This window comes from Amphiprion ocellaris, chromosome 24, assembly GCF_022539595.1.
Source record: "Amphiprion ocellaris isolate individual 3 ecotype Okinawa chromosome 24, ASM2253959v1, whole genome shotgun sequence".
Lineage (NCBI taxonomy): Eukaryota > Metazoa > Chordata > Actinopteri > Pomacentridae > Amphiprion > Amphiprion ocellaris.
Genome location: NC_072789.1, coordinates 2381468 through 2402848, shown reverse-complemented (window position 1 = coordinate 2402848; position 21381 = coordinate 2381468). Strand labels below are relative to the sequence as shown.

The window sequence follows — 21381 nt, the reverse complement described above, 5'->3', positions numbered from 1 at the left end:
ATGTTGTCATTAGGAGAATGCTCCAGAAGCTTTTGGAATAAGTCTGGAAACACTGCAGTGAAAAAACAAACAAAAAACTGTTGGCGCCGTCAAAGTGGCAGCAATTTTAGACATGAAGATACTCATCCTGTGTAGTTGTCTGTCAAAACTGTGAAGATGTCTTCAGAGTTATCTTAGTTTGGGCTAACAGAAGCCTGTGGGGTGTGAGGTTTCACAGATGTGGGCCAGAGAGGGGCAAACAAAACATGCTATTCAGGTGCAGTGAATTGAAGGAATCACAATTGGAACTTGACCCATACTACAGTCAAAACATCCAGCTATCAAGACGCTGCTGCTGCGAATTAAACCATTCTTTTATCATCTGCCTTTTGAGAGTTACCCAATTTAAAGCATCCATGATTGACATTCTTATCTCAACAACCGATCACACGAACACAGAGAGAATTAATTCCAACCGTGTAGGCCCCTTCAACTCTAAATAGCATCCTACACACTCATATTGTTGTTGTGTTTGGCCACAGCTGGTGACTGTTTTTGCTCTAAAGCCCACTGTACGGTTTCTTGTTGAGCTCTAGACAGACACACCTGGCAGTGAGAAAATAGAAAAATAGTGGAGCAATTACCAGCTGCAGAGTCAGATGTTTTTCTCAGCAGTTAGTAGTCACCAAAAACAGAACCAAAGCAGTGCCAAAATTTGCCCAAAAATCAGCTGATGCAAGTTTTGATACCTTGCAATGTGAGCAACCTAGGGCAGAATTAAACATGTATTTTCTAATTATGTTGTTTGCTACCTTTTCAAAACCTTTCTCAGAGGTGCCGGTATAGCTCAACGGGTTAAGCAGGTGCTCCATATACAGGGGCTGGTCCCTGATGCAGCAGCCCCGGTTCGATTCCTGCTCGCGGCACTTTGCTGCATGTCCTCCCCCAACTCTTCTCCCCTGTTTCCGGTCTCTCTCTCACTGCATCTATGAAAATAAAGCCGAAAAAAGGCCAAAAAAACAACCTTTAACAGTATATTTAGTGTACATTTTTTATGAAGTAATTTATAGTCAATGGTCAGATGAGGCGTCTCCAGCATGTTTGTGGCGGTTTTTCAACATGAAGCGGTCCTGTTTCTGAACTAAAGAGCATTGATCAGCGTTTAGAAGTCATAGCACCACTTTCCCAGCTGAAAGCCAATCATTTCCAGGAGAGGGCTTGTTTGTGTGATGTTCAGGCTTTCCAGGTTGTAAAGATAGTCTAGAAAACTGGTGGTGTATTTGTAACAGCAGGGTCAAGGTAAGTATTTAAGGAGCTATCTTTTTTACAAAATATTATGAACAACCTGAGGTTTCTGAAGAAAAATAACTTCAATTTCAACAATATTATGCCTCAGTTCATCATTTATACATTTCAACTTCCTGATGACAGAGTGTCTACAAAGACACAAAACATTTAGTCACAGGTATCTGGAACTGAATGATATAGTGTTTTATTTCATGATCAAAATGACAAAAATCTGACAAAAAAGACAAAAAAACAACAAAAACAAGACAAAATATTCCAAAAATGAGACACAAAATGACAAAAACGAGAAACAAAATGACAGAAAACTGCAACAAACGACACAAAAAACAAAAAAAGAGACAAGAACGCCAGCGAGACAAAGAACCTCCCCAAAACTGACACACAAAACAACGAAAAAAGCAAAACACAAAATGACAAAAATAAGACAACACAAGCGAGACAAAAAGGAAACACAAAACGACAAAAACGAGAAACAAAATGACAAAAGCATGAGAAAAACTACAAAAGGCAGACAAAAATAGACAAAAAACAAAAACAAGACAATATGACAAAAATGAGACACAAAATGACAAAAGAACAATGAGCAATCTAGTGTTTTACTTTATGATGAAAACAACTTGTCATGGTCTACAAATTGTTTAAAATTTATAGTTTTACAAGTTTACAATTTGCACTTAATGTCTTCTCTGTAATTTTTACACTTTGAGGGCCGGATTAGACCCTCTGGAGGGCCGGTTTTGGTCCATGGGCCACATGTTTGACGCCCCTGAATTAACACTTCAGCTATATTACACTTAAACTTTAACATCTTTCTCTTAGTTCCAGCTGTTGTCAAGTTTCTTTTAGTATTTATATTTTGTCGATGACTTCACAACTTTAGGCGTTCCAGTATTTTTTATCAGTTTGAAATGCTTCCACTGCCAAATTTCATTAACAAGATTTCTTTTGTGCCTTTTGTGCCATTTTATCATAGTTTTTGATCTCTTTAAGCATTTCTTTACTGTTCCCATGCTTCCATGTACATCTACGTCATGGTTTTTCTTGCTTTTTTCTATTGTTACCCATTTTGCTGCATCATTCAATTAAAAGTAGGTGAGTGTGTCAACCGCTGATGAAATATTTACAGCAGCCACCAGCGAGAGGCTGACGAAAATCCAGAGGATTGCTCGTATGCGCGGTTAAATTAGCCTCAGAAAAACAAGCCAGTGTGCGTCCAATTTGTTTCTGGGGAGAGCATGTGAGGATGCGGAGATGTTAATTAAATCATGATTTGTGGGACGCCACCAGGTTCGTCCTGGTTGTCCTATGACGCACGTATGAATTGATGGATCGATCCAGCGAAGTGTTAATGGCTAAGTGCCTGGCAACACAAGGTCAAGAGAAGTTAAATCATTCATTTTTATGCCTTCAAGAGCGTTTAAATAGCGTCTGCAAGATGACTGCATCTGTTGTAATTTCACCGTCACTGAGAGAAAGAGTGAAACTGGGAGGGTGAGTCTGTGTTGGCAACAGTCTGCTTGTACTGTTGACAAAGCATGCCGAGTCAGAGAAATGACTAAGCTGCAAGAGTGAGGGGTGGGAGAGAGCCTGCTGGGAGAGAGAAAGAGAGAGCGAGGGAGGAGAAGGCATGAGTGAGAGATGGCAAGGCTGAGAAAAGAGCGAGCCAGAGAGAAAGCAGAGAGAGCCCGAGCATCCTTATCCCCCAGCAGAAGGAGGAAGGAAGGAAGAGGAGTCGGAGAGTCGACGCCCTGCTTCGACTGAACGAGCAGCTCCACGCGCTCATCCCTCATCCTTCCATCCCTGCTGAGCAGCACACAGAAGGATACAACCCAGCAGCTCTCGCAGCGCTCCGCCTGAGATTCGCTTTCGAAGATAGCAGCTGAGTTTTGGGCAGAATGATTGGGAAGATCAACTGATGAAGACCTGCCGCTACACCTGTAACAGGACTTTTTCTACATGTGTGGAGGAAGTTGAGAGGCAGAAGTTGGGGGCTGCTGTATCTGCCTGGAGCTGTGATTGAGGTTTTCCTGCATGGTGGCTGCGGGTGTTTGGTGACACCATGGGATGCACCACCAGTGTGGTTCTGCTGGAGGGGCTGCGCTCCATCCTAGAGAGGAACTGTGGCTACATCAAGGGGGCGGTGGAGCTGGGAGCTGTAGACGAGGAGGAGGAAACACAGAGTCTGAGGGGATCTCAACTCTGGATTCCCACCACTGCTCTGGTAAACCCTGCTTCCAAATATATTCTCTATACCGGGGGTGTCAAACATGCGGCCCGCGGGACGACTTTGTGAAGTGTAAAAATTACAAAGAAGACATTAACTACAAATTGTAAATTAGTAAAACTATAAATTTAAAATAATTTCTAGAACATGACAAGGTGTTTTCATCATAAAGCAAAATACTAGATTGTTCACTGTTCTTTTGTTGTTTTGTGTCCCGTTTTTGAAATATTTGTCTGGTTTTTGTCTTTTTTTGTCTGACTTTTGTCGTTTGTCTCATGTTTTTGTCGTTTGGTTTCTCGCTTTTGTCATTTTGTATCCTTTTTGTCTTGCTTGTGTTTTTTGTCTTTTTAAGATTTTGTCGCTGTTTTGTGTGTCGTTTTTGTCATTTTGAGGGTTTTTTTGTCACACTTGTGTTTTTTGTAAGTTTTTTTATTGCCTTGAGACTTTTTTGTCAAATTTTTTGTCTCTTTTTTGTTTTGTTTCGTGTCGTTTGTCTCATTTTTTGTCATTTTGTTTCTCGTTTTTGTCATTTTGTCTCGTTTTTGTAACATTTTGTTTTGCTTTTGGTTTTTTGTCTTTTTTTGTCTGACTTTTGTTGTTTTGATCATAAAGTAAAATACCGTCATTTGGTTTCAGATGACTAAACGTTTTGTGTCTTTTTGTAGACACTCTGTGATCTGGAAGTTGTAATGTGTAAATGATAAACTGAGGCTTAATTTTTTGCTGAAATTGAATAGATTTTCTAGAGAAATTTCAGGTTGTTCACAATGTTTTATAAAAAGATAATTCCTAAAATGTGAACGTTTTTAGAATGTACTTTTTTTGCACTAAAACAAAGGAAACATTTGGAATTGTGGTTGTTTATAGGTTATTATGTTGTGATTTTACTGGTCCAGCCCACCTGAAATCAAATTGGGCTGAACGTGGAACCGGAACTAAGATGAGTTTAACACCCCTGCTCTATACTGTCCAGCTTGTGCATAATTCTCAACTATTTCCCATTCAAATTAATTGTGTTTTTAATTAAATTAAACTCCAACAAGCATGTTTGCCACACAGAATTACAATGACTTTAAAACTGTAGGTTAAAATGTTAAGCTTTCATGTATTTTCATTTAACGTGTCTTTCTCAAGGATCGAAACTACGTAGAAAAAATTAATAATTTACAGTTTGAGGGGAGATCCATCAAATTAAACACGAGTTACTGCACAGATCAGCAGATTTTGGGCTAATCATCTCCCTAATAGACTCCCCTGAGGAACTACAGTTAGAAGTCCAGTACATCACCGCCTCCTATCACACAGTTGTGCTGCACATCAAAAGGATAAGATTCAACTGTGAGGAGGTGCATGTCTCAGGCCTTGCACGAGTTTACTTACACTGAGCGAGAAAAGTGGAATGTGGCTATTTCAGAGTTGTTTATTAGCTGTCTTGTCCTGCACGTGAATTTATGCACTGCTACATTAAGCTACTTCCCTTAAGTTGGCTCCATTTGCCAGCAGTCAGCCCGTTGTTAAGCCAAAGAGATTTAATTGACAATCAATAGCGAGGGGCTTAAGTACGATTGGTAGTGTAAGTCAAGGAAATCGCTATAAACCATTATCACTTTTAAATGCAGCGTTTTCCTTTACAGCCATCATTGGCTGCCCAACCATTTCCCATAAAAACAACACTTGCATAGTTTGTTTTTCTGAGTAATTAAGATAAGAAATGCATAAAATGAAGCCTAAATAGACAAAAAATGTTCTGAAGTTGATCTCTTCAGTTCAATCTTCAGCCTTAACCTTTCCTTTGCATGAGATTTTTGGATTTTAAAGAGCTACAAACTGGTTTTAGATCATTAGTATTTCTCTATAAAGTAAAATATTCATGACTAAATGAGCAGCAACAGCAGTTCGGGTGTGGAAGCGTCGTGTCTGTAATGAGATGTAATGAGCGAGGGTTGGATCTGAACAATGATATCATAATGACCTGCCAATCACAAGGTAGCCCGACCCTGAAATATACCCTGCCTGATCCTCTATTTCACTCTAAATGGGACCATAATTTACTAAATTAACCTCATACTGTCTTGAAGGAGATTTGAAATTATTATTTGAGACTATAAACTACCAGATGAAAGAAAGAAAACAAGTTTAAGTTACAGATATAAAGGTGTTAAGGGCTTTATCCACAGTACAAACCCCACTCCCCACATAAAAGTCTTCAGTCTAACCCACTGCATCCTAGTCTCATTGCAAACTCTATTTTTATTCGTACTAAGTCAACTTCTCAAGGTGAAATGACCTGTGATTGACCGAGAAGGTTCAAAAATTTGGTTTCCTTCCAATTTGAGTCATTTATCAGCCTGGTAGTTATACATATAGATACTACTGTGGCATGTTTGTTGTGTTGCTCTGTTTATTTTTATCTGTTTATATTTTTGGAGTGTGGACTGCTTCACAGAAAAGGTCTATAAACTAGACTCTGTGTTACAAATATGTCTATTAATTTCAATAAACAGATTTTGCCCCCTTAGCAGCCAAGCTATCTGCTAAAAGTTAGCAAACTTAATGTAGTTAGTAAGCAAAGTGCTAACATGCCTTTCAGACAGTTTAATTGGTCATCATGGCATGAAAGCAGTAAAAACCTGCATTAGTTAACATGTTTGCTTATTGCTACTTATTAACTTAATTAGTTCAGTCAGTAACAGGACATTATTTGCACATAGTTGATCAAAATGCACATTTGTATCACTGACCTGCATTGAAGCCAGAAGTTATTCATACCCCTAGCAAATTTTGATTTTAAGTTGCTTTTAGTCAACCAGCAAGTTGTTTTTTGATTGGAAATGACACAGGTGTTTCCCAAAAAGTAATAAGATGATGTACAAGAGTCATCATTGTGGAAAAAAAATGTTTCTCAGCTTTTATTTACACTTAAAAGTAACTTTAAGTTAAAATTTGCGAGCGGTATGAGTAATTTCGGCCTTGACTGTCTCTGACATTCATCCATAGTATTATTTACTGACTGTTTTTGTTAATGGCTATTGTCCAGCTACACTGAGACCAGCTCCGAGCATACTGTTGTGGTTTAGAATCAACATCATCCATTTAGAAGAAAAAAAAAGATTGAATGCATAAGTGTGTGTGTGTGTGTGTGCGCGCGCGTGTGCGTGCGTGCGTGCGTGCGTGTGTGTGTGTGTGTGTGTGCGTGTGCGTGTGTGCATATCTGTGTGTTCCTATGGACTAATCTTTTGCAGGGACTTTCTGCTCTTCAGCTGATGTTGAGCTGAGCTCTCAGCACCTCTGGGAGCTCTGACATCATTCAGACTTCGGGAACTCCCCTCTCTCATATCATTTCTAACTTGTCCCACATGTTTTTTGTTGCACTGCCTGTAGGTACGGTCATATTATATTGACCAGAAGACAGACCACTGAGTTGCTCTTTGGTTATTTGATTAAAGGATATTCTGCATTTGTAGTTTGAGAAAGTGGCTTTGTGACAGCTGAGAGTGAGTTTTGGGTTAGGGAGCTACCTTGCGTTTGATTACTGCATCTGTTTGCAGTCTGAAGGGGAAGTTTCCCTTCTTTTCAGGCAACACCCTCACACTTTCTCTCTCAGGAGCGCCTGTACTGATGGTTGGCTCCCAAACATTACGTCAACCTGCCCTTATGCAATTCTCCACTGACTTGTGCAACGATCTGCGTCTTTATGTGTCTGTGTGTGTGTGCAGGCCTCTTGGGAAGGGTGTGGAAGGCTCACAAGTCCTAATTGGTTCAAGCTGTGTAGAAACAAATGGACGCCATCCTTCTCCTCCTCCTGCAATGTCTCTGACAACTTTTTTTTTTTTTTTTTTTTTTTTAAATAAAGCTCTGACGCAGATGGCCCTGTTCACTAATTTGCTCTCCTTCCAATCAGACACATCCTCGTGGTATCGCTGGCATTGTACCAGCGATAGCTGCAGAAAGCGGGATGGTGTGAGAGCTCTCCAGAGACATGGGTGAATGAAGCAGGATGACCTCAGTGCAGCCAGGGTCTTGACAAGAGGCTGATTATCACGCTGAGCTGGTGACGCTGTCACTGAGGCCTCCGCAGCACGACAGCGATCCAGTCAGCAGTTCATTAGAGGGCGAGACCAGAGGACTGTCAGGTCTCAAGCCTGTATTAGTATCCTACTACTTCACCTCCGCATATCCTTTAGAACACACTGAGTTTCCATATTTAGTACCATCTCTAAGCCTTTTCCAAAGACCACAATTTGTCTCTGACCAACTTAAATATTTGAATCCTGTGCTTTGTAGGAAACCAATTTCATTGTGGTTCAGAAATTCTAGCACAGAGAAAACAAAGTCGTCGCTGACTATGATATCAGCTCTTTTGGATGAGCTTTCCTATTTGTTTAAAATGTAGGAGGGTACAGGAAAAGCTCCTAGATGTTTTCTGCAAGGTTTCATCTTATATGTGTTCGGTTTTCCTGATTTTATTCCATATTTATTGCCTGTTTTACTGGTTGTTTTTGCTTTTTATCGATTGATTAATTGTATTTTTATACAGTTGTCTAATTCAGTGGCTAGGTGGGCTTCTGAGCTGTCCTTATTGGACATCTGTTAGTGTGTGATTGTGTTTCCATATGGAATCATGAGAGTGCCATAATAAAAGATAAATCTGTTGAAAAATAAGGAAATAAATGTGTAAATATAAAGAGGAGTAAATAAAAAATCTGTTAAAAATAAGGAAATAAATGCATAAATATAAAGAGGAATAAAAAAATCAGTTAAAAAAGGTAAATAAATGTGGAAATGTAAAGAGGAATAAAAAAATCTGTTTAAAAATAAGGAAATAACTGTAAATATAAAGAGGAATAAATTTTTTAAAAATTAAAAAATTTGAAAATACTTCCCTTAGTAGTCAATACCTGATCACAGAATTCCTGCTTGGCGCTACCTCATAGACTGTATAATAAAGATTACTATTTTGATTTTGATTATTACCTTTATTATACAGTCTATGGATCAAGTATTGATTGCTCACCTGAACAGAAAGCCCCTCCCAAAGCTATTTGATTGACAGCTCAGTCCATCAAGTAAAAGCAAAAGCAAAATGGAAAAAGCAAGGACAAAAGGAAAAATGAAAGGAAAAAAACAAGAGGTAAAGGGAAAGCAAAGACAAATTTACCTTTATATTTCCATTTTTTTTTATTTATTTCATTTTTTGTTGCTCATTATATTTACACATTTATTCCCTTATGTTTTTACAGATTTATTTATTCTTTTATTTATTCCTCTGTATATTTACACATTTATTTCCTTATTTTTTAACAGATTTATCTTTTATTTAGATACTCCTGTGATTCCATATTACCGCTGTCGTTGTGGCAGTATGTCGTTCGAATGTAATCTGCTTTAACCTAGATAAGTGCCAATATTTTACAACCTTTGCTTTCCTGTGTTTTTGAAAGAAGTTATTTCCCTCGATGGTGTATTTCGGCAAGCCTCTTTGAAGAGGGTAAAGTTAAAACAACTTATGCAAATGACGAGAGAACCCTGCAGTACAAAAAAGTAATACTCAGACATACACACACACTCGTCCGCCTTTGTGCTCTACAATTTTGTTAGGAATGATGGTGCTGAGACTGCAGCAGTGAGATGATGGCCTTTGAAGTCGCTCTGACCCGTGGCATGTCATCTCCACTCTCTGACATCCCACCTCCCCCTCTCTCAGTCTGCGTGCACAAGACAGTCCCTACTTCTCAAACCATGGAGATAACTGCATGGATTATTAATTATGCGTGTTGAGTCAACCATTCTGCGGCTTGTAAACATCTGCATGATTTTTGGAGTTATGTGTAAAAAATTCCTAAATTTAAAGCATTTGCATATATTTACCCACTTAAAACTTTAAATGTCATCATTGTGAAACACAGGCGCAGATGGAAGGCAGCGGTGCCTCCATTGGTTAAAGATTAAAGGCACATGATAGTCCTCAGAGAGAGTGCTGGCACTGTGGAGAAACAAGGGGCAGCTCAAAGTGTTCCTCCAGCAGCGGGAGAGTACGAGTGCATCTGAGAGCCGGAAAAAGGAGGAAGTGTGTTTTAACAGACCCTGCTGTGGGTGCCGGCTCTAGCGGATATAGGTTAGGAGCAGTTCAAAGCAGAGCAGAATATCAGTGGGGAGTAAAACTTTATCAACACAGATTGGGTGTCTAATTACTGTTACTGTACCCACTGATACTTTATTTACATAACCCCAACAGTAGCTGAATGCAAATACTTTGTTTTAGCCGATCACAAATCCAAAAAATATCAACAAAACATGCCAACTTTCTTTTTCTTCTTCTACCAGCTTTTTTTTTTTTTTTTTGTATGAGGAATGCCAGCTTTTCTTCCCTCGAATCATCAAAGTTACACAATACAAAGAGCTCCTTTTTAAGGCAAATGTAAAGTAAATATAGGCAAATCCAGCTGTGATACGCACCATTGGTTCTTTACTTAGCCTTCCTTCCGTGGTATAAAAAAGCACAGGGTAGAGCTAATAAGATAAGTAGTCTAAGCCAAGCAGCAAACTCCAGAGCTAAAAAATGGAGCCAACGCAAAAATACCAAAAACTGCACTTCCTTGAAAGGCCACTAGAGGCTTTCTCTAAAAAACAGTCAATCTTCATAGACCCCAGTCTGAAAATGTCCGACTTTATAGCAGAAATAAACATGCTTACAGCCCGGTACAATAAATGGTTTTGGTCTCTATAGCTAGTTTAACCATTTATGGTAACTGTATGTGGTGTGAATTTAAATATATCTGACCCCTTTTATGTGCATTAAGGGTTAAAGTTCTGCATTATTAAGGACGTGGCTGCTTTGAGTGGATGTCGTCACTGGACAGTCTCCACCTCTTCACTAAATTTTAGTCAAGAATTAGCTGGAAATTAGAAAGACTCAGGCACTGAAAAGATGTCGATGGCTGGAGCCACCACACTGTGCCTCATCAGTGTGGTGGCTCACAGCTGTTCAGAAAATTTATGGGTGATGTTACGAAGAGTTTTGTCCATCTTTATATACAGCCAGAGTACTATTACAAATTACTCCAGAGTTGTTGGCTGAGCTTACTAGCGTCAACCTCACTAGCATCAATATAGCTAGTTTGCCGTACCATAAAAGGACACTAGGATGTCACCAGTTTTCCACATCTTTTGACAGTATAGTTCCAGGTGTTTGGGAGTATTATTGCATTTGTTAAAACTAGTTGTATTAAGCATTGTGTGTCTCCAGAAGAAGCTCTAGAAAGTCAGATAAACATCCTCAAGTCAGGTTACTTGGGCCTGACGACAAAACCAAAAAAAAACAAGAAAAAAAAACAATGTGATTCTAATAAACCTTCTGTTCATTTCTGCTGCACACTCTAGACTCTATTGACTTGAGGCACCATTGGAGACTACTAGACCCGAACTGCTGAAAAACAGCATTGTAGGAAATGTAGGCACCAGGTTTGACAACAGAAAAGAAGAGATCTTTCAATCTTTCTATAAATTGGAGAGTGGTATGGAGAGTTGAATGTTATAAATGTGCTAAAATGGTATAAAACTCTTTGAAAGCAAAGTCTGTTGATGCTCTCCTTGACATCTACTATATGTGAAGTAATGGCATTTTGAGTTGCATAATATTATTAAGGAGATTTCTTGCAGCCTTTGAAGTGTGATCACAATTACAGTCCTATACCTGTACATCCTCGGGTAGTATTTCATTCGTACCCTGTATGTGCAAAATATTTAGAGTAAAGTTTCCAGGTTGTAATCACACTAACTTCCCCCTTTCTTCTACATTTTCAGCATAGTTACAATAGGCAGGCACATGACGACATGATCTCTGGGCCCCTTCCAAGGTTTTAATGGGGGAGTGGTGGATGTTCCCTCCCCTCCTTCTCACACAAATCACATACTGTACATACAAACACGCACATATGCATGTTCACACACTCACAGCTGCACAGCTGTGAGGGTGGGAGGGGCCCTACCCTTCTGATGAGAGACAGAGCAGGAGAGAGAGAGGGAGAGGAAGGCTGGGCCGTCGTGATCGAGTGCAGTGGGAAAAATCTCACTGGACGTGGACAGAGCTTTTACGACCATCACAGACTGAAAGCGGCTTTGTGCCATGGCTGAGTCTCACACCTGGATGTAGGCGACACGCCGGCAGGACCGACCACCATGCAGGGCCGGACAGGCAAAGCCCCAAAGAGGGAGATGGTGATAGAGTCTCCACAGCAGTACAAGAGCCTGGCTGAGATAGAGGCAGAGGTGGAGGCAGGGTCACAGGTGGCAGCGGTGAGTTTGTACTGTACCATCCTCTACGTTAAAGTGGATCTTTTTTCTTTTTTTTTTTTGTTCTAAAGCCCGCTCTTGTTCTGGGAGTTGCCAGCTAAATGGAACCGACGCGATGTGATTGTTTAAACAAGTTTTTTATCTTTGAGATTTTCTTTCAAGAGCAGCTTTGAAGATTTTTTTAAAGGGATTGGACGGAAATGGGAAATAGCAGCTTCGGGGCACACCTCTCCAGGGGGTTGAATGTTGAGCTGTTTTTAGGAAATGGGGCACTTGTGGCTCCCTTTGTTCATTAACTGTTCCTATGCCTCAAAGTCAGGGAGTTTAACAAGTTGGCTGCAAAGTTAGTGAGATGATAAAGGTACAGATTCACAAGTTTATCAGCCTTATAAGACAAGCACATCGTCATTAACCTTTACAATATCATTGCATTTCTTTCTCTGTGATGTATTCACGTGAATTAATTACTGGCAAATCACACAGTTCACAGCTGCTTGTTGTTATGTTCTGTCTGACTGGCCAACATCCAGACAATTTTCTGCTTATCAGATGATCTTTTACATCCAAAGGGTGGAGAGATGTAGAGGGATATTTGCGTTACATCATCAGAGGGATTGGTTGGATGAATTAAAACGTAAATCTAAGGTCCGATGTCTGTATAATTGGCCTTAGTTTGTTGTGTGTTCGTTGGAACCAGACCAGAGGGCTCATCCAAATAACCTCAATCACATCCATGTCTAATGGCCCAATTCGAACCAAAGAACTAGAACCATAGCCATTGGCCTTGGGTGATGTGTTTGCATGCATTGTGTAGCTGATGAATCATAAGAAATCTTCACTTTTGGATGGACTACCATGGAATGTTGTGTAGACATTCATGTTCTCAAGAGGATGAATCCTACTGACTCTGTTGATCTTCTATCAGGCTCAAATTCATCCAGTGAAATGTCTTAATAGCTGCTGGATCAGACATTTGTCCAGATATTCACGATTCTCAGATGGTAAATCCATATGATTTTAATGATTCCGTGACTTTTCTTCCACCACCACTTTGAAGTTGATGTTTCTGGTTTCAAGCAAAATATCTCTGCAATTCCTGGATAATTTGCCATGAGACTATGGACACACACTCATGCACTCCTCTGGATGAAATGTAATAACTTTGGTGGTGCCTCAGAGAATAGGTTTAAAACAATAGCCAGGTGCCATATGAACACTGCTTATCTCTGCTAAGGTCTCATATTGGTTTCAGATGAGCTCTGAAAGGACTGGGACTTGCTTAATGCCAGTATAAAAGCCAAATGGAACCATATTTCATTATTGACATAGGCATTGTTGTTGAAAGTTCAAAATTTCAATTTCTTGTATACTTCAGTAAATGCCCAGATATCTGCAAAACTAGAGACCCTTTTATAAACATTACATTTAACTTGTTTAATGCATTCAAAAGTTACAGTGTTAACACAGCAAGTCATGGTTTCATGGGGATTGTTGTTGTTGTTATTTTACCTTTGGAAGGCTTACCGTCTCCCCCTACTTCCAGTCTTTATGCTAAGCTAAGCTATAGCTGTATATTTAGCCGAAGGGCGTGAGAGTGGACACAATCTTCCAATCTAACTATTTTTTTAAGCACAAGAGACTTAGCTTTACCTTTAGTAGATTGAAGTCTTGTTTATGTCCTCACAATGTAATTTGCAGATGCAGCCACATGTGTGTCGTATGTGAAGATTGAGTTTCTTTTTAAGGGAGGCCATGCTGGAGAAACCCCTTGGGTCTTTTCTGTGGAATGTTACAGCTGATGTCTGCAGCGCTGGGGGAGTTTAAGCTCATGAACTAGACTCTGTTGTCTTACCTACGGTCATACAGCCCTTTCTGTTCTAAATTTGTGTAAGGATCTTCTTTGGAATCAAGACCCCTGTATATCTTTTTGTCATGCATACTGGTATGTAAAGGTAAGACATACCTCTGAAAATTCAAAGAGAGATTTGTAGAGCTGCAGTGACCACTTATGTAGTTCAGGTTTTGAACGTGAGCTAATGACACTGTGACTGGTACAATGGCACACTCAGACTCACTCGCTCATCCATCCCTTCTCTCATCCAGCATTGCCCCTTCTCTTAACCCGCATTGATTGCAGTCTCCGTGGCAGTTCCTGCTTCTGTAGCTGTCAACTAGTAATTCTGTGAAAGAACAATGGGACTTGTTGTCCAGACAGTGTGAATACCACAGATTTCCTTCTGTAACCTACCCCACAACCGACGCAATAATACCCTGGTGAATTGCACTGTTATTGGCAAAACAATTGAAAAGGTTGCTTGTACCTTTGCTGTACTTCGACAACTTTGAAAGAGAAACAGAGATTCAGATGTTGGACTCATGGTATCATCTACTTCTTTAGGTAAAACCAAAGATCATAGAGCCTCTGGACTATGAGAATGTGATCCTACAAAGGAAGACCCAGATCATCAGTGATGTTCTACGAGACATGCTGCAGTTTCCCACAGACGACTTCCAGGTAAGAACAGAGAGAACCCAGACAGTTTTGTATTGAGCTCTGTAGGTACATTTTTTGTTCATCTTGCCTCCAATCACTGGTCAGACTTGGCATTGAGTTTGAAGCCGGTATTCATTAAGGTCTTATTCACACTGACGCGGATGTTTGAAATTATTGTTTACATGTTATAATTTATGCCACAACAATTTCAGACTTTAAGTGTGTGCCATATAAATGCCAACCCTTTACCGTATGCCCAACAGTAGCCTTTTCACATGAATCTAAGTCCAGTATTACATCTGTTTTTCTCTTATTTTGGTCTCTAACATCTCCTGAGGAAATTTAACAGCTGAAGACTCACACAACCTTATCTGAGTCTTTTAGCCATTAAATGTTCCCCTGTGTCACTACCATTCAAAAGTTTGGGGTCACTTAGAAATGTCCTTATTTTTGAAAGAAAAGCAATTTTGTTCAATGAAGATAACATTAAATGAATGATAAATCCAGTCTAGACATAGTTAATGTGGTAAATGACTATTGTAGCTGGAAATGTTTAATGGAATATCTCCATAGGGGTACAGAGGAACATTTCCAGCAACCATCACTCCTGTGTTCTAATGCTACATTGTGTTAGCTAATGGTGTTGAAAGGCTCATTGATGATTAGAAAACCCTTGTGCAGTTATGTTAGCATACATGAATGAATAAAAGTGGGAGTTTTCATGGAAGACATGAAATAGCCTGGGTGACCCCAGACTTTTGGACGGTAGTGTAACTATAGTGTTTTCAGGGAAAAGTAGAATTCAGCAAGTATAAGTTACGAGTGAAGAACGTCGAGATAAAGTAAAAATTGTACTATTTTTTTTGCTCTTAGCTCTTAAAGAATGAAGTTTCTGAAGTTTTAATGGTGCAACCCAAAAGTGGTGTTGAAAGAACGAATAGAAAGAATAGTTGGTACAGAAAGTCGATACAGCTTGACACAGCTGATCACAAGCAGGTAGACAGATGGTGGTATCACCTGGTGGACTTATGTGCTTCATCTGTCATAAGTTTAACTTTTATTGTATATACTCTGTGTGTAACCGCTGCCTCGCTGCTTTTCATTTATATACACCCTCTGTAGATCTGCTGCTGGTGTTCAGAACAGCTTAGAGATATTACCTCACCATAGTGCTGAGATGGATCTCAGCGGGGTCTGTGCCTAGTTTGGAATATAGAGGGAAAACAAGCAGAGGCTCGAGCTTCTCTCCAGAAAAACAAAACCCAAACTATAACTTTTTATTACTGCCAATAAATACGACAATCGGGCCACAGGGGGCCACACTGTTTTCCTTCATTATCGTGATAACGGGTGCTATAGTTTATTTTACTCAATCTCAGATATAGTTCAGCTGTAGTAAATACAACATCAAGTCTGTATTAATTCTTGGCTAAAATTAGTCCTCAACAGATTCACTATCTCCTCCTGCTTATGTAATATTTGCTGAAAACTAGTTCCCTTTCTCAGTTTTATTTATATAACATGTAGTGACTGTAACCATTAACTTCAGGCAGCTTAATAAGAGAATAAAAATGACACACTTGTGAACTGACAACAGTATGTGGTGGGAAATCCACAGCCTTCAATCTGCTCCTAGGTTATTTCTCAAAGATGAAGATGAAGTATGTCTGCCGTGCACAGCCATCAGTAACTGCCCAGGACTCTGTGTGTGTCTGGTTCCACCTCGTCCATCCATCCGTCTAACCTGCCATATAATTACATCAGTGGGCTCAGAAAGGACAGGGAGCAGCCAGACAGACATATGGGTGGTGGATGCACACATGATACACAGAAACACACATATGGACACGCAGTAACTGGGCAGGCAAGAGATGTGCAGGTTGGAAGAAGGGAAAATGTTGCACACGCTGAATTCATACAGAATTGAAAAGAATGTCTTTATTGTCATTGTACAACAAAATTGAAGGCGCAATCCTACCGTAGGTGTCGTTAAAAAAAGTTAAAAGACTGGGAGAAAGAATTAAAAAACTGGAATAAAATATAAAAGCAATAGAATTAAAAGAATAAAGTGCCCTGGAGTGCAATTGAGAAATGAAAATGATTTTAAAAAAAAAAAAAAAACAGAAACATTTCATCCACACATAAACAAACATCAGTCATTTCACATCATCAGATTATTGCATAGATAGATGGGTGGGTGGATAGATAGATGGATGGATAGATGGATAGATCGATACTATATTAATCCCAAGGGAAATTCAAATGATCAACGATAGACTCTATCGTCTTATAAAGTAGAAACAGGACTTCAATCTATCCCTAACCACTCTGGCCACTGATCTCCATGTTAGAATGTACAATACCTTCCTGTCATCACCCCTCTGACCCACAGCATCTCGCCGTCTATGTGAACATGCTCCTCTGGCCCAGTGGAAGCCATCAAAGCCCTGATTTAATGACTGTAAAAGAAATGCTGTTAATTGGCAGTCAGCAGTTCTGGCTCACAGCCGATTGACTGGTTGTGTGTGTTTAATGGTTTATTGTCAGCTGGGAGACATAGACTCTGAAACTCTTGCCTGCGCAGCTGAAGCATCTATTAAGAATCATACTGTGTTTTACTGCAGCCATTCAGACGAAAAATTTAAATTGAGCCATTATCGACTCACACTTTATTTTTTTTTAAAATGAGAACTACTTAGCCCAGGGGTGTCATCTTAGTTCAGGGGCCACATTCAGCCCAATTCGATTTGAGTGTGCCGGACCAGTAAAATCATGACATCATAACCAACAAATGAGCACAACTCCAAATATTTCCTTCTGCCTGGCCAGTTTTGACCGTATGTTTGACTGACTTAGCCCCTGTAGTTTTATCTCATCCGGCTCACACACTGCAGAAGTAAAAGTTGGACATTTTGGAGGATGCACTTTGTTCTATATCAGTAGATTTTCTCTTTATCTATATCTTACCCATATATTTCTCCTGCCCCAAGTTAAGACATCTTAGGTTAAAGCAGTGGTTCTCAAATTTTTTCTGTTGGGCCCCCCTTCGGAGGACAAAAAACTTTCATGCACCCCCAATAACTTTGTGCGTATATATATATATATATATATATATATATATATATATATATATATATATATATATATATATATAATATATATAAAAATAAACTGTGAAAACATGAATATGCAGGGCTGTGTTATTTTATCTGATTCCATTTTGTTGTTTTCCACAGTAAAGATCAGGGGTGTCAAACTCATTTTAGTCCAGGGGCCACATAAACCCCAATCTGATCTCCAGTGGGCCCCACCAGTAAAATCACAGCATAATAACCTATAAATAACCACAACTCCAACTTTTCCCCTTTGTTTCAGTTCAAAAAAAGTACATTCTGAAAATGCTCACATTTAATGAACTATCTTTTTACAAAATATTATGAACCTGAAATTTTTTAAGGAAAACAAGTTCAATTTCAACAGTAGCCTATTATGCCTCAGTTCATCATTTACACATGCATTGTAGCTGCCAGATAACAGTTTATCTACAAAAACACAAAACATTCAGTCACAGGTATCTGGAACTGAACAATCTAGTATTTTACTTCATGATCAGAACAACTTGTCAAGTTCTAGAAATTATTTTAAATTTAGTTTTACAAATTTACAATTTACAGTTAATGTTGTAATTTTTATCATTTGTAAAGTCGTCCCGCGGGCCGAAATGGACCGTCTGGTGGGCCGGTTTTGGCCCACAGGCCGTATGTTTGACATTGCTGGTAAAAATAATCGGAGGAGATGAGCCGAGTACGTGACGTGATCGAGTACGCTGGTGTTCCGACTGCACATTAACGATGCGTTCTCCCGTTCTCTGGAGTCTGTACGGCCAGTGCATATACCATAGATATATAGAAGATCATTATTAATAATATTTTTTTTTTATATCTATGGCATATACAGTCTACGGGCCAGCACAATTTTAATATTGTTGTACGCCGCGAAAAACAGGCCGACGTTAAAACAATAGTTCAGCTAATTAGTTCCGTGTTGAAGAACCTTTTCCTGCCAGTCGCCCGCGCGCCCCCGACATGCCCCACTATTTGAGAAACACTGGCTTAAAGTAAGGAGTAGAAGCAGCTAGCCTGACACTAGATGGCGCCCTTCAGACACGGTTGACCGTTGCTGGAGTCTGGTTGATCTCTACTTCGCCTTTATTGCCATTGCATGGAGACCCTCGGTAAGAATGAGTGGACCAAAGATAAGAAAAGCCAGCTGTGTTGACTAAGGCAGCTAAATATGTTTTCGAAGGCTGTACGTGTCGTTTGTTAAGAAACCGTTGCAACGTCAACCCCCACTTTTCCACCTAGCATGCTAACTACGCTAGCACCAAGCCGATACTAGCAACCAGTCGAGGCTACAAAGGGCGGCTGCCGCTCAATTTACAGCAAAATACTTTTCTCCGACGAGCTGCAGTTCAAGACTCAAGCACTGAAAGGCAAATTATTTGCTCGCATGATAATTAGAAATGACCAGGAGAGTTTTTGAACTGCTAAACACAGCAGGAACTAATCGACGATTACGTAGCCAGCTAGCTAAACAAAAAACAGCTGCGTCATTTACGTTATATTTGTTAGCACTGGACGGAAGTAACGACATGAAAGACACGGCTTGGCTTTTAATTTAATATGTTATTGACAATTTTTAGATAACGGAGGATTTTTTTGAAGTTATTTTTTTTTTTGGCCTTTTATTCAAAAGGTGCAGTGAGAGAGACAGGGGAGAAGAGTCGGGGCATGCAGCAAAGGGCCGCGAGCGGGAATCGAACGCGGGCCGCTGCGTCGGAGGCCAGCCCTTATCCATGGGTTGCCCGCTTAACGTGCTGAGCTCTATGGGCACTCTAACAGAGGGTTTTTTGAGTCTAAAGGGGAAAACACAGGAGAGACAGACGGTTGAGAGGCTGAAGCTAGCTTAATGTAAGTTAGCAAATGTCACCAAAGTTAACAGAAAAAACGTTGAATCCAGGATAAGGTGAAAGAAGAAAACCCTCATCTGGATGTAAGGTCAGTGTAAGTCTGTACTGCAACTTGATCATGTAGTGAAGCCAGTTTTAAAACTCATTAACTTTAAGGGGACTTCAGCATTGTCAGTTTATGAAGTTCTTTGAGGAAACTGGTGCTGATCACCAGGACTTGATCAGCACCAAAGGGAAGATGAGCTCATTTTTGGAGTTAATTGGGAAAGACACAGATTGGCTTTGCAATTTGCTTTTGCTGTGGACACACTGGAAAACATGAATGGTCTAAACATGAAGCTATGTGGCACAAAAATTGTGAGAAGCCTTCAAAGCCAAGTTGACTTTACTCTCAAAACAAATATTAGGTGATGAATACCTCAGATCTGTCTTGAGAATTACCACAGCCAAAACTGACAAACTTTGATGCGCAGGCAAAAAACGGTGACCAACAACACTGTTCCCACTGAAAATTAATACAAGTTTTCTTTACTTTTCATGTAACGGCTTTTACATGCATTTTATACTCCATCCATGTGATGCTGGCCTGGCCCGTTTGTCAAATTCTAAAGCTTATTGTGGTCCCCGAGCCATAAAATTTGACCACCCTTGATCTAAAGGTAAAACAATACCTGTGCATCTTAGCTCACTAAAGCTCAAGCATGTCATGTTTGTAATCTGTGTTGTTTTAAATTTATTTTATGAGGCACATAACCATGCTAGCCTGTTCCCCCCTGCTTGACTTTGCCCATGTCTGCTGTCTCTTGGCATTTTCTAGCTTAACAGACTGATATGAGAGTGGTATAAAGCTTCTCATGAAACTCTCAGCAAGAAAGAAAATAGACAGATTTTTTTCAAATGCAGCAATTAAACAGCTTAAATGAGACTGAGAATGGCTATCTGTTTGCCTCTGCGAGGCCAGATGCTGAGCTAAACTAACTAAAGTAGCTGAGTAAACAAATGAATATATTTCTCCAAAAGTATTTCTTTAAAAAGATTTGTTTCTGTGTATTCAGCTACAAAAATCTGTTCAGTTTTTCCACCGTCAAAGATCAATTGTCATTCTGAACGACTACTATTTTCCACTCTCCATTCTGGTGTTAGTGATTAATAATACTTACAGTCACTTTACTTGACCTGTGAGCAGATAACACAGGAAAGAATGAATGGAGCCCAGTACAGGCTCTTGACACATCTTTGACAGCTAATACAAGAATGAAAGGGTCCAATAACTACAAACGCTTGTCGGTGTAAGAATAGGAGATTTATGACACAACTAGGTCATTGTGCTACTGCTTCCTACTCATCTTTGTTGGCTGAGTAGAAAAGCAGAACACTAAGTGGTAACAATGGCAGCGTCCAATAGCTCGACAGACTTGCCAGGCCGACAGTCTTTACGCCCTGAGGCGCCTTTTGCTCCTCGGCTACGGTTGCTCACTCTCCTCTCCGTGGATGTGTCCGTCTAATAAGGCAGGCAGAGAGAAGAGTTGGGAGTGAGGAAGATACTGCTGCAGCAAATTCTCTTTGGTACTGGTTGTTTGTTCTCTGAGCAACCTCTATTATTCCCTTTCAGCATATTTTATTTTTAACTTCATTTGAAAAAATAATGAAGCATTGTGCAAAATACTACTGATATTACGTCTGAAAAAAATACAAAAATTCAGCAAAAAAATTCCCAAATTTCTGAAAATTTGCAAAACCTTCTGGAAGAAAATTCCAATAGTTCCCTAAAAGTTTCCCTTAAAACTTTTATTTAAAAAAATAAAATAAAAAAAATCCCCCAAATTTGGCAAGAAAATTTTTGTAAATATTTTCAAAAAATGAGTAAAAATCTTCCAAAAAAAATCCTAAAAATATCTAAAGTGATTCCATATATATCAGTAAAACTTCTAATATTTTCTTTAAGAACATTCACATAAAAATCAACCAAAATCCAGTGAAATTCGCTGGATTTTGTTTGATTTTTTTTGTGAATGTTCTCAGGAAACATTTTTAACATTTCTTTTTTTCCACCAAAAAATGTTCAAAGATTTCTCAAAAATGTTGAAAATGTGGATATCAGAAGTTTCACTGTGA

General features: G+C 39.5%; 1 protein-coding gene across 13 annotated transcripts in view; it reads left to right on the top strand.

Annotated features, from left to right (window-relative positions):
• dock9b (dedicator of cytokinesis 9b) overlaps nucleotides 1-21381 on the top strand; it is a 70936-nt gene that overhangs the window by 8787 nt on the left and 40768 nt on the right. For 3 of the 13 annotated variants that reach the window (XR_008600852.1, XM_055008602.1, XM_055008601.1), the window contains exons 1-2: nucleotides 2930-3508; nucleotides 14202-14318. Coding sequence is in view for 11 of the 13 variants with exons in the window: in XM_055008602.1 (XP_054864577.1) it covers nucleotides 3347-3508; nucleotides 14202-14318 (279 nt within the window). In the remaining 2 variants the exon portion in view is untranslated. Of the gene's footprint in view, nucleotides 1-2929; nucleotides 3509-11478; nucleotides 11807-14201; nucleotides 14319-21381 lie in introns of those variants that run through there. The other 10 variants (XM_035946392.2, XM_035946390.2, XM_023266132.3 and 7 more) reach the window with 7 other exon arrangements.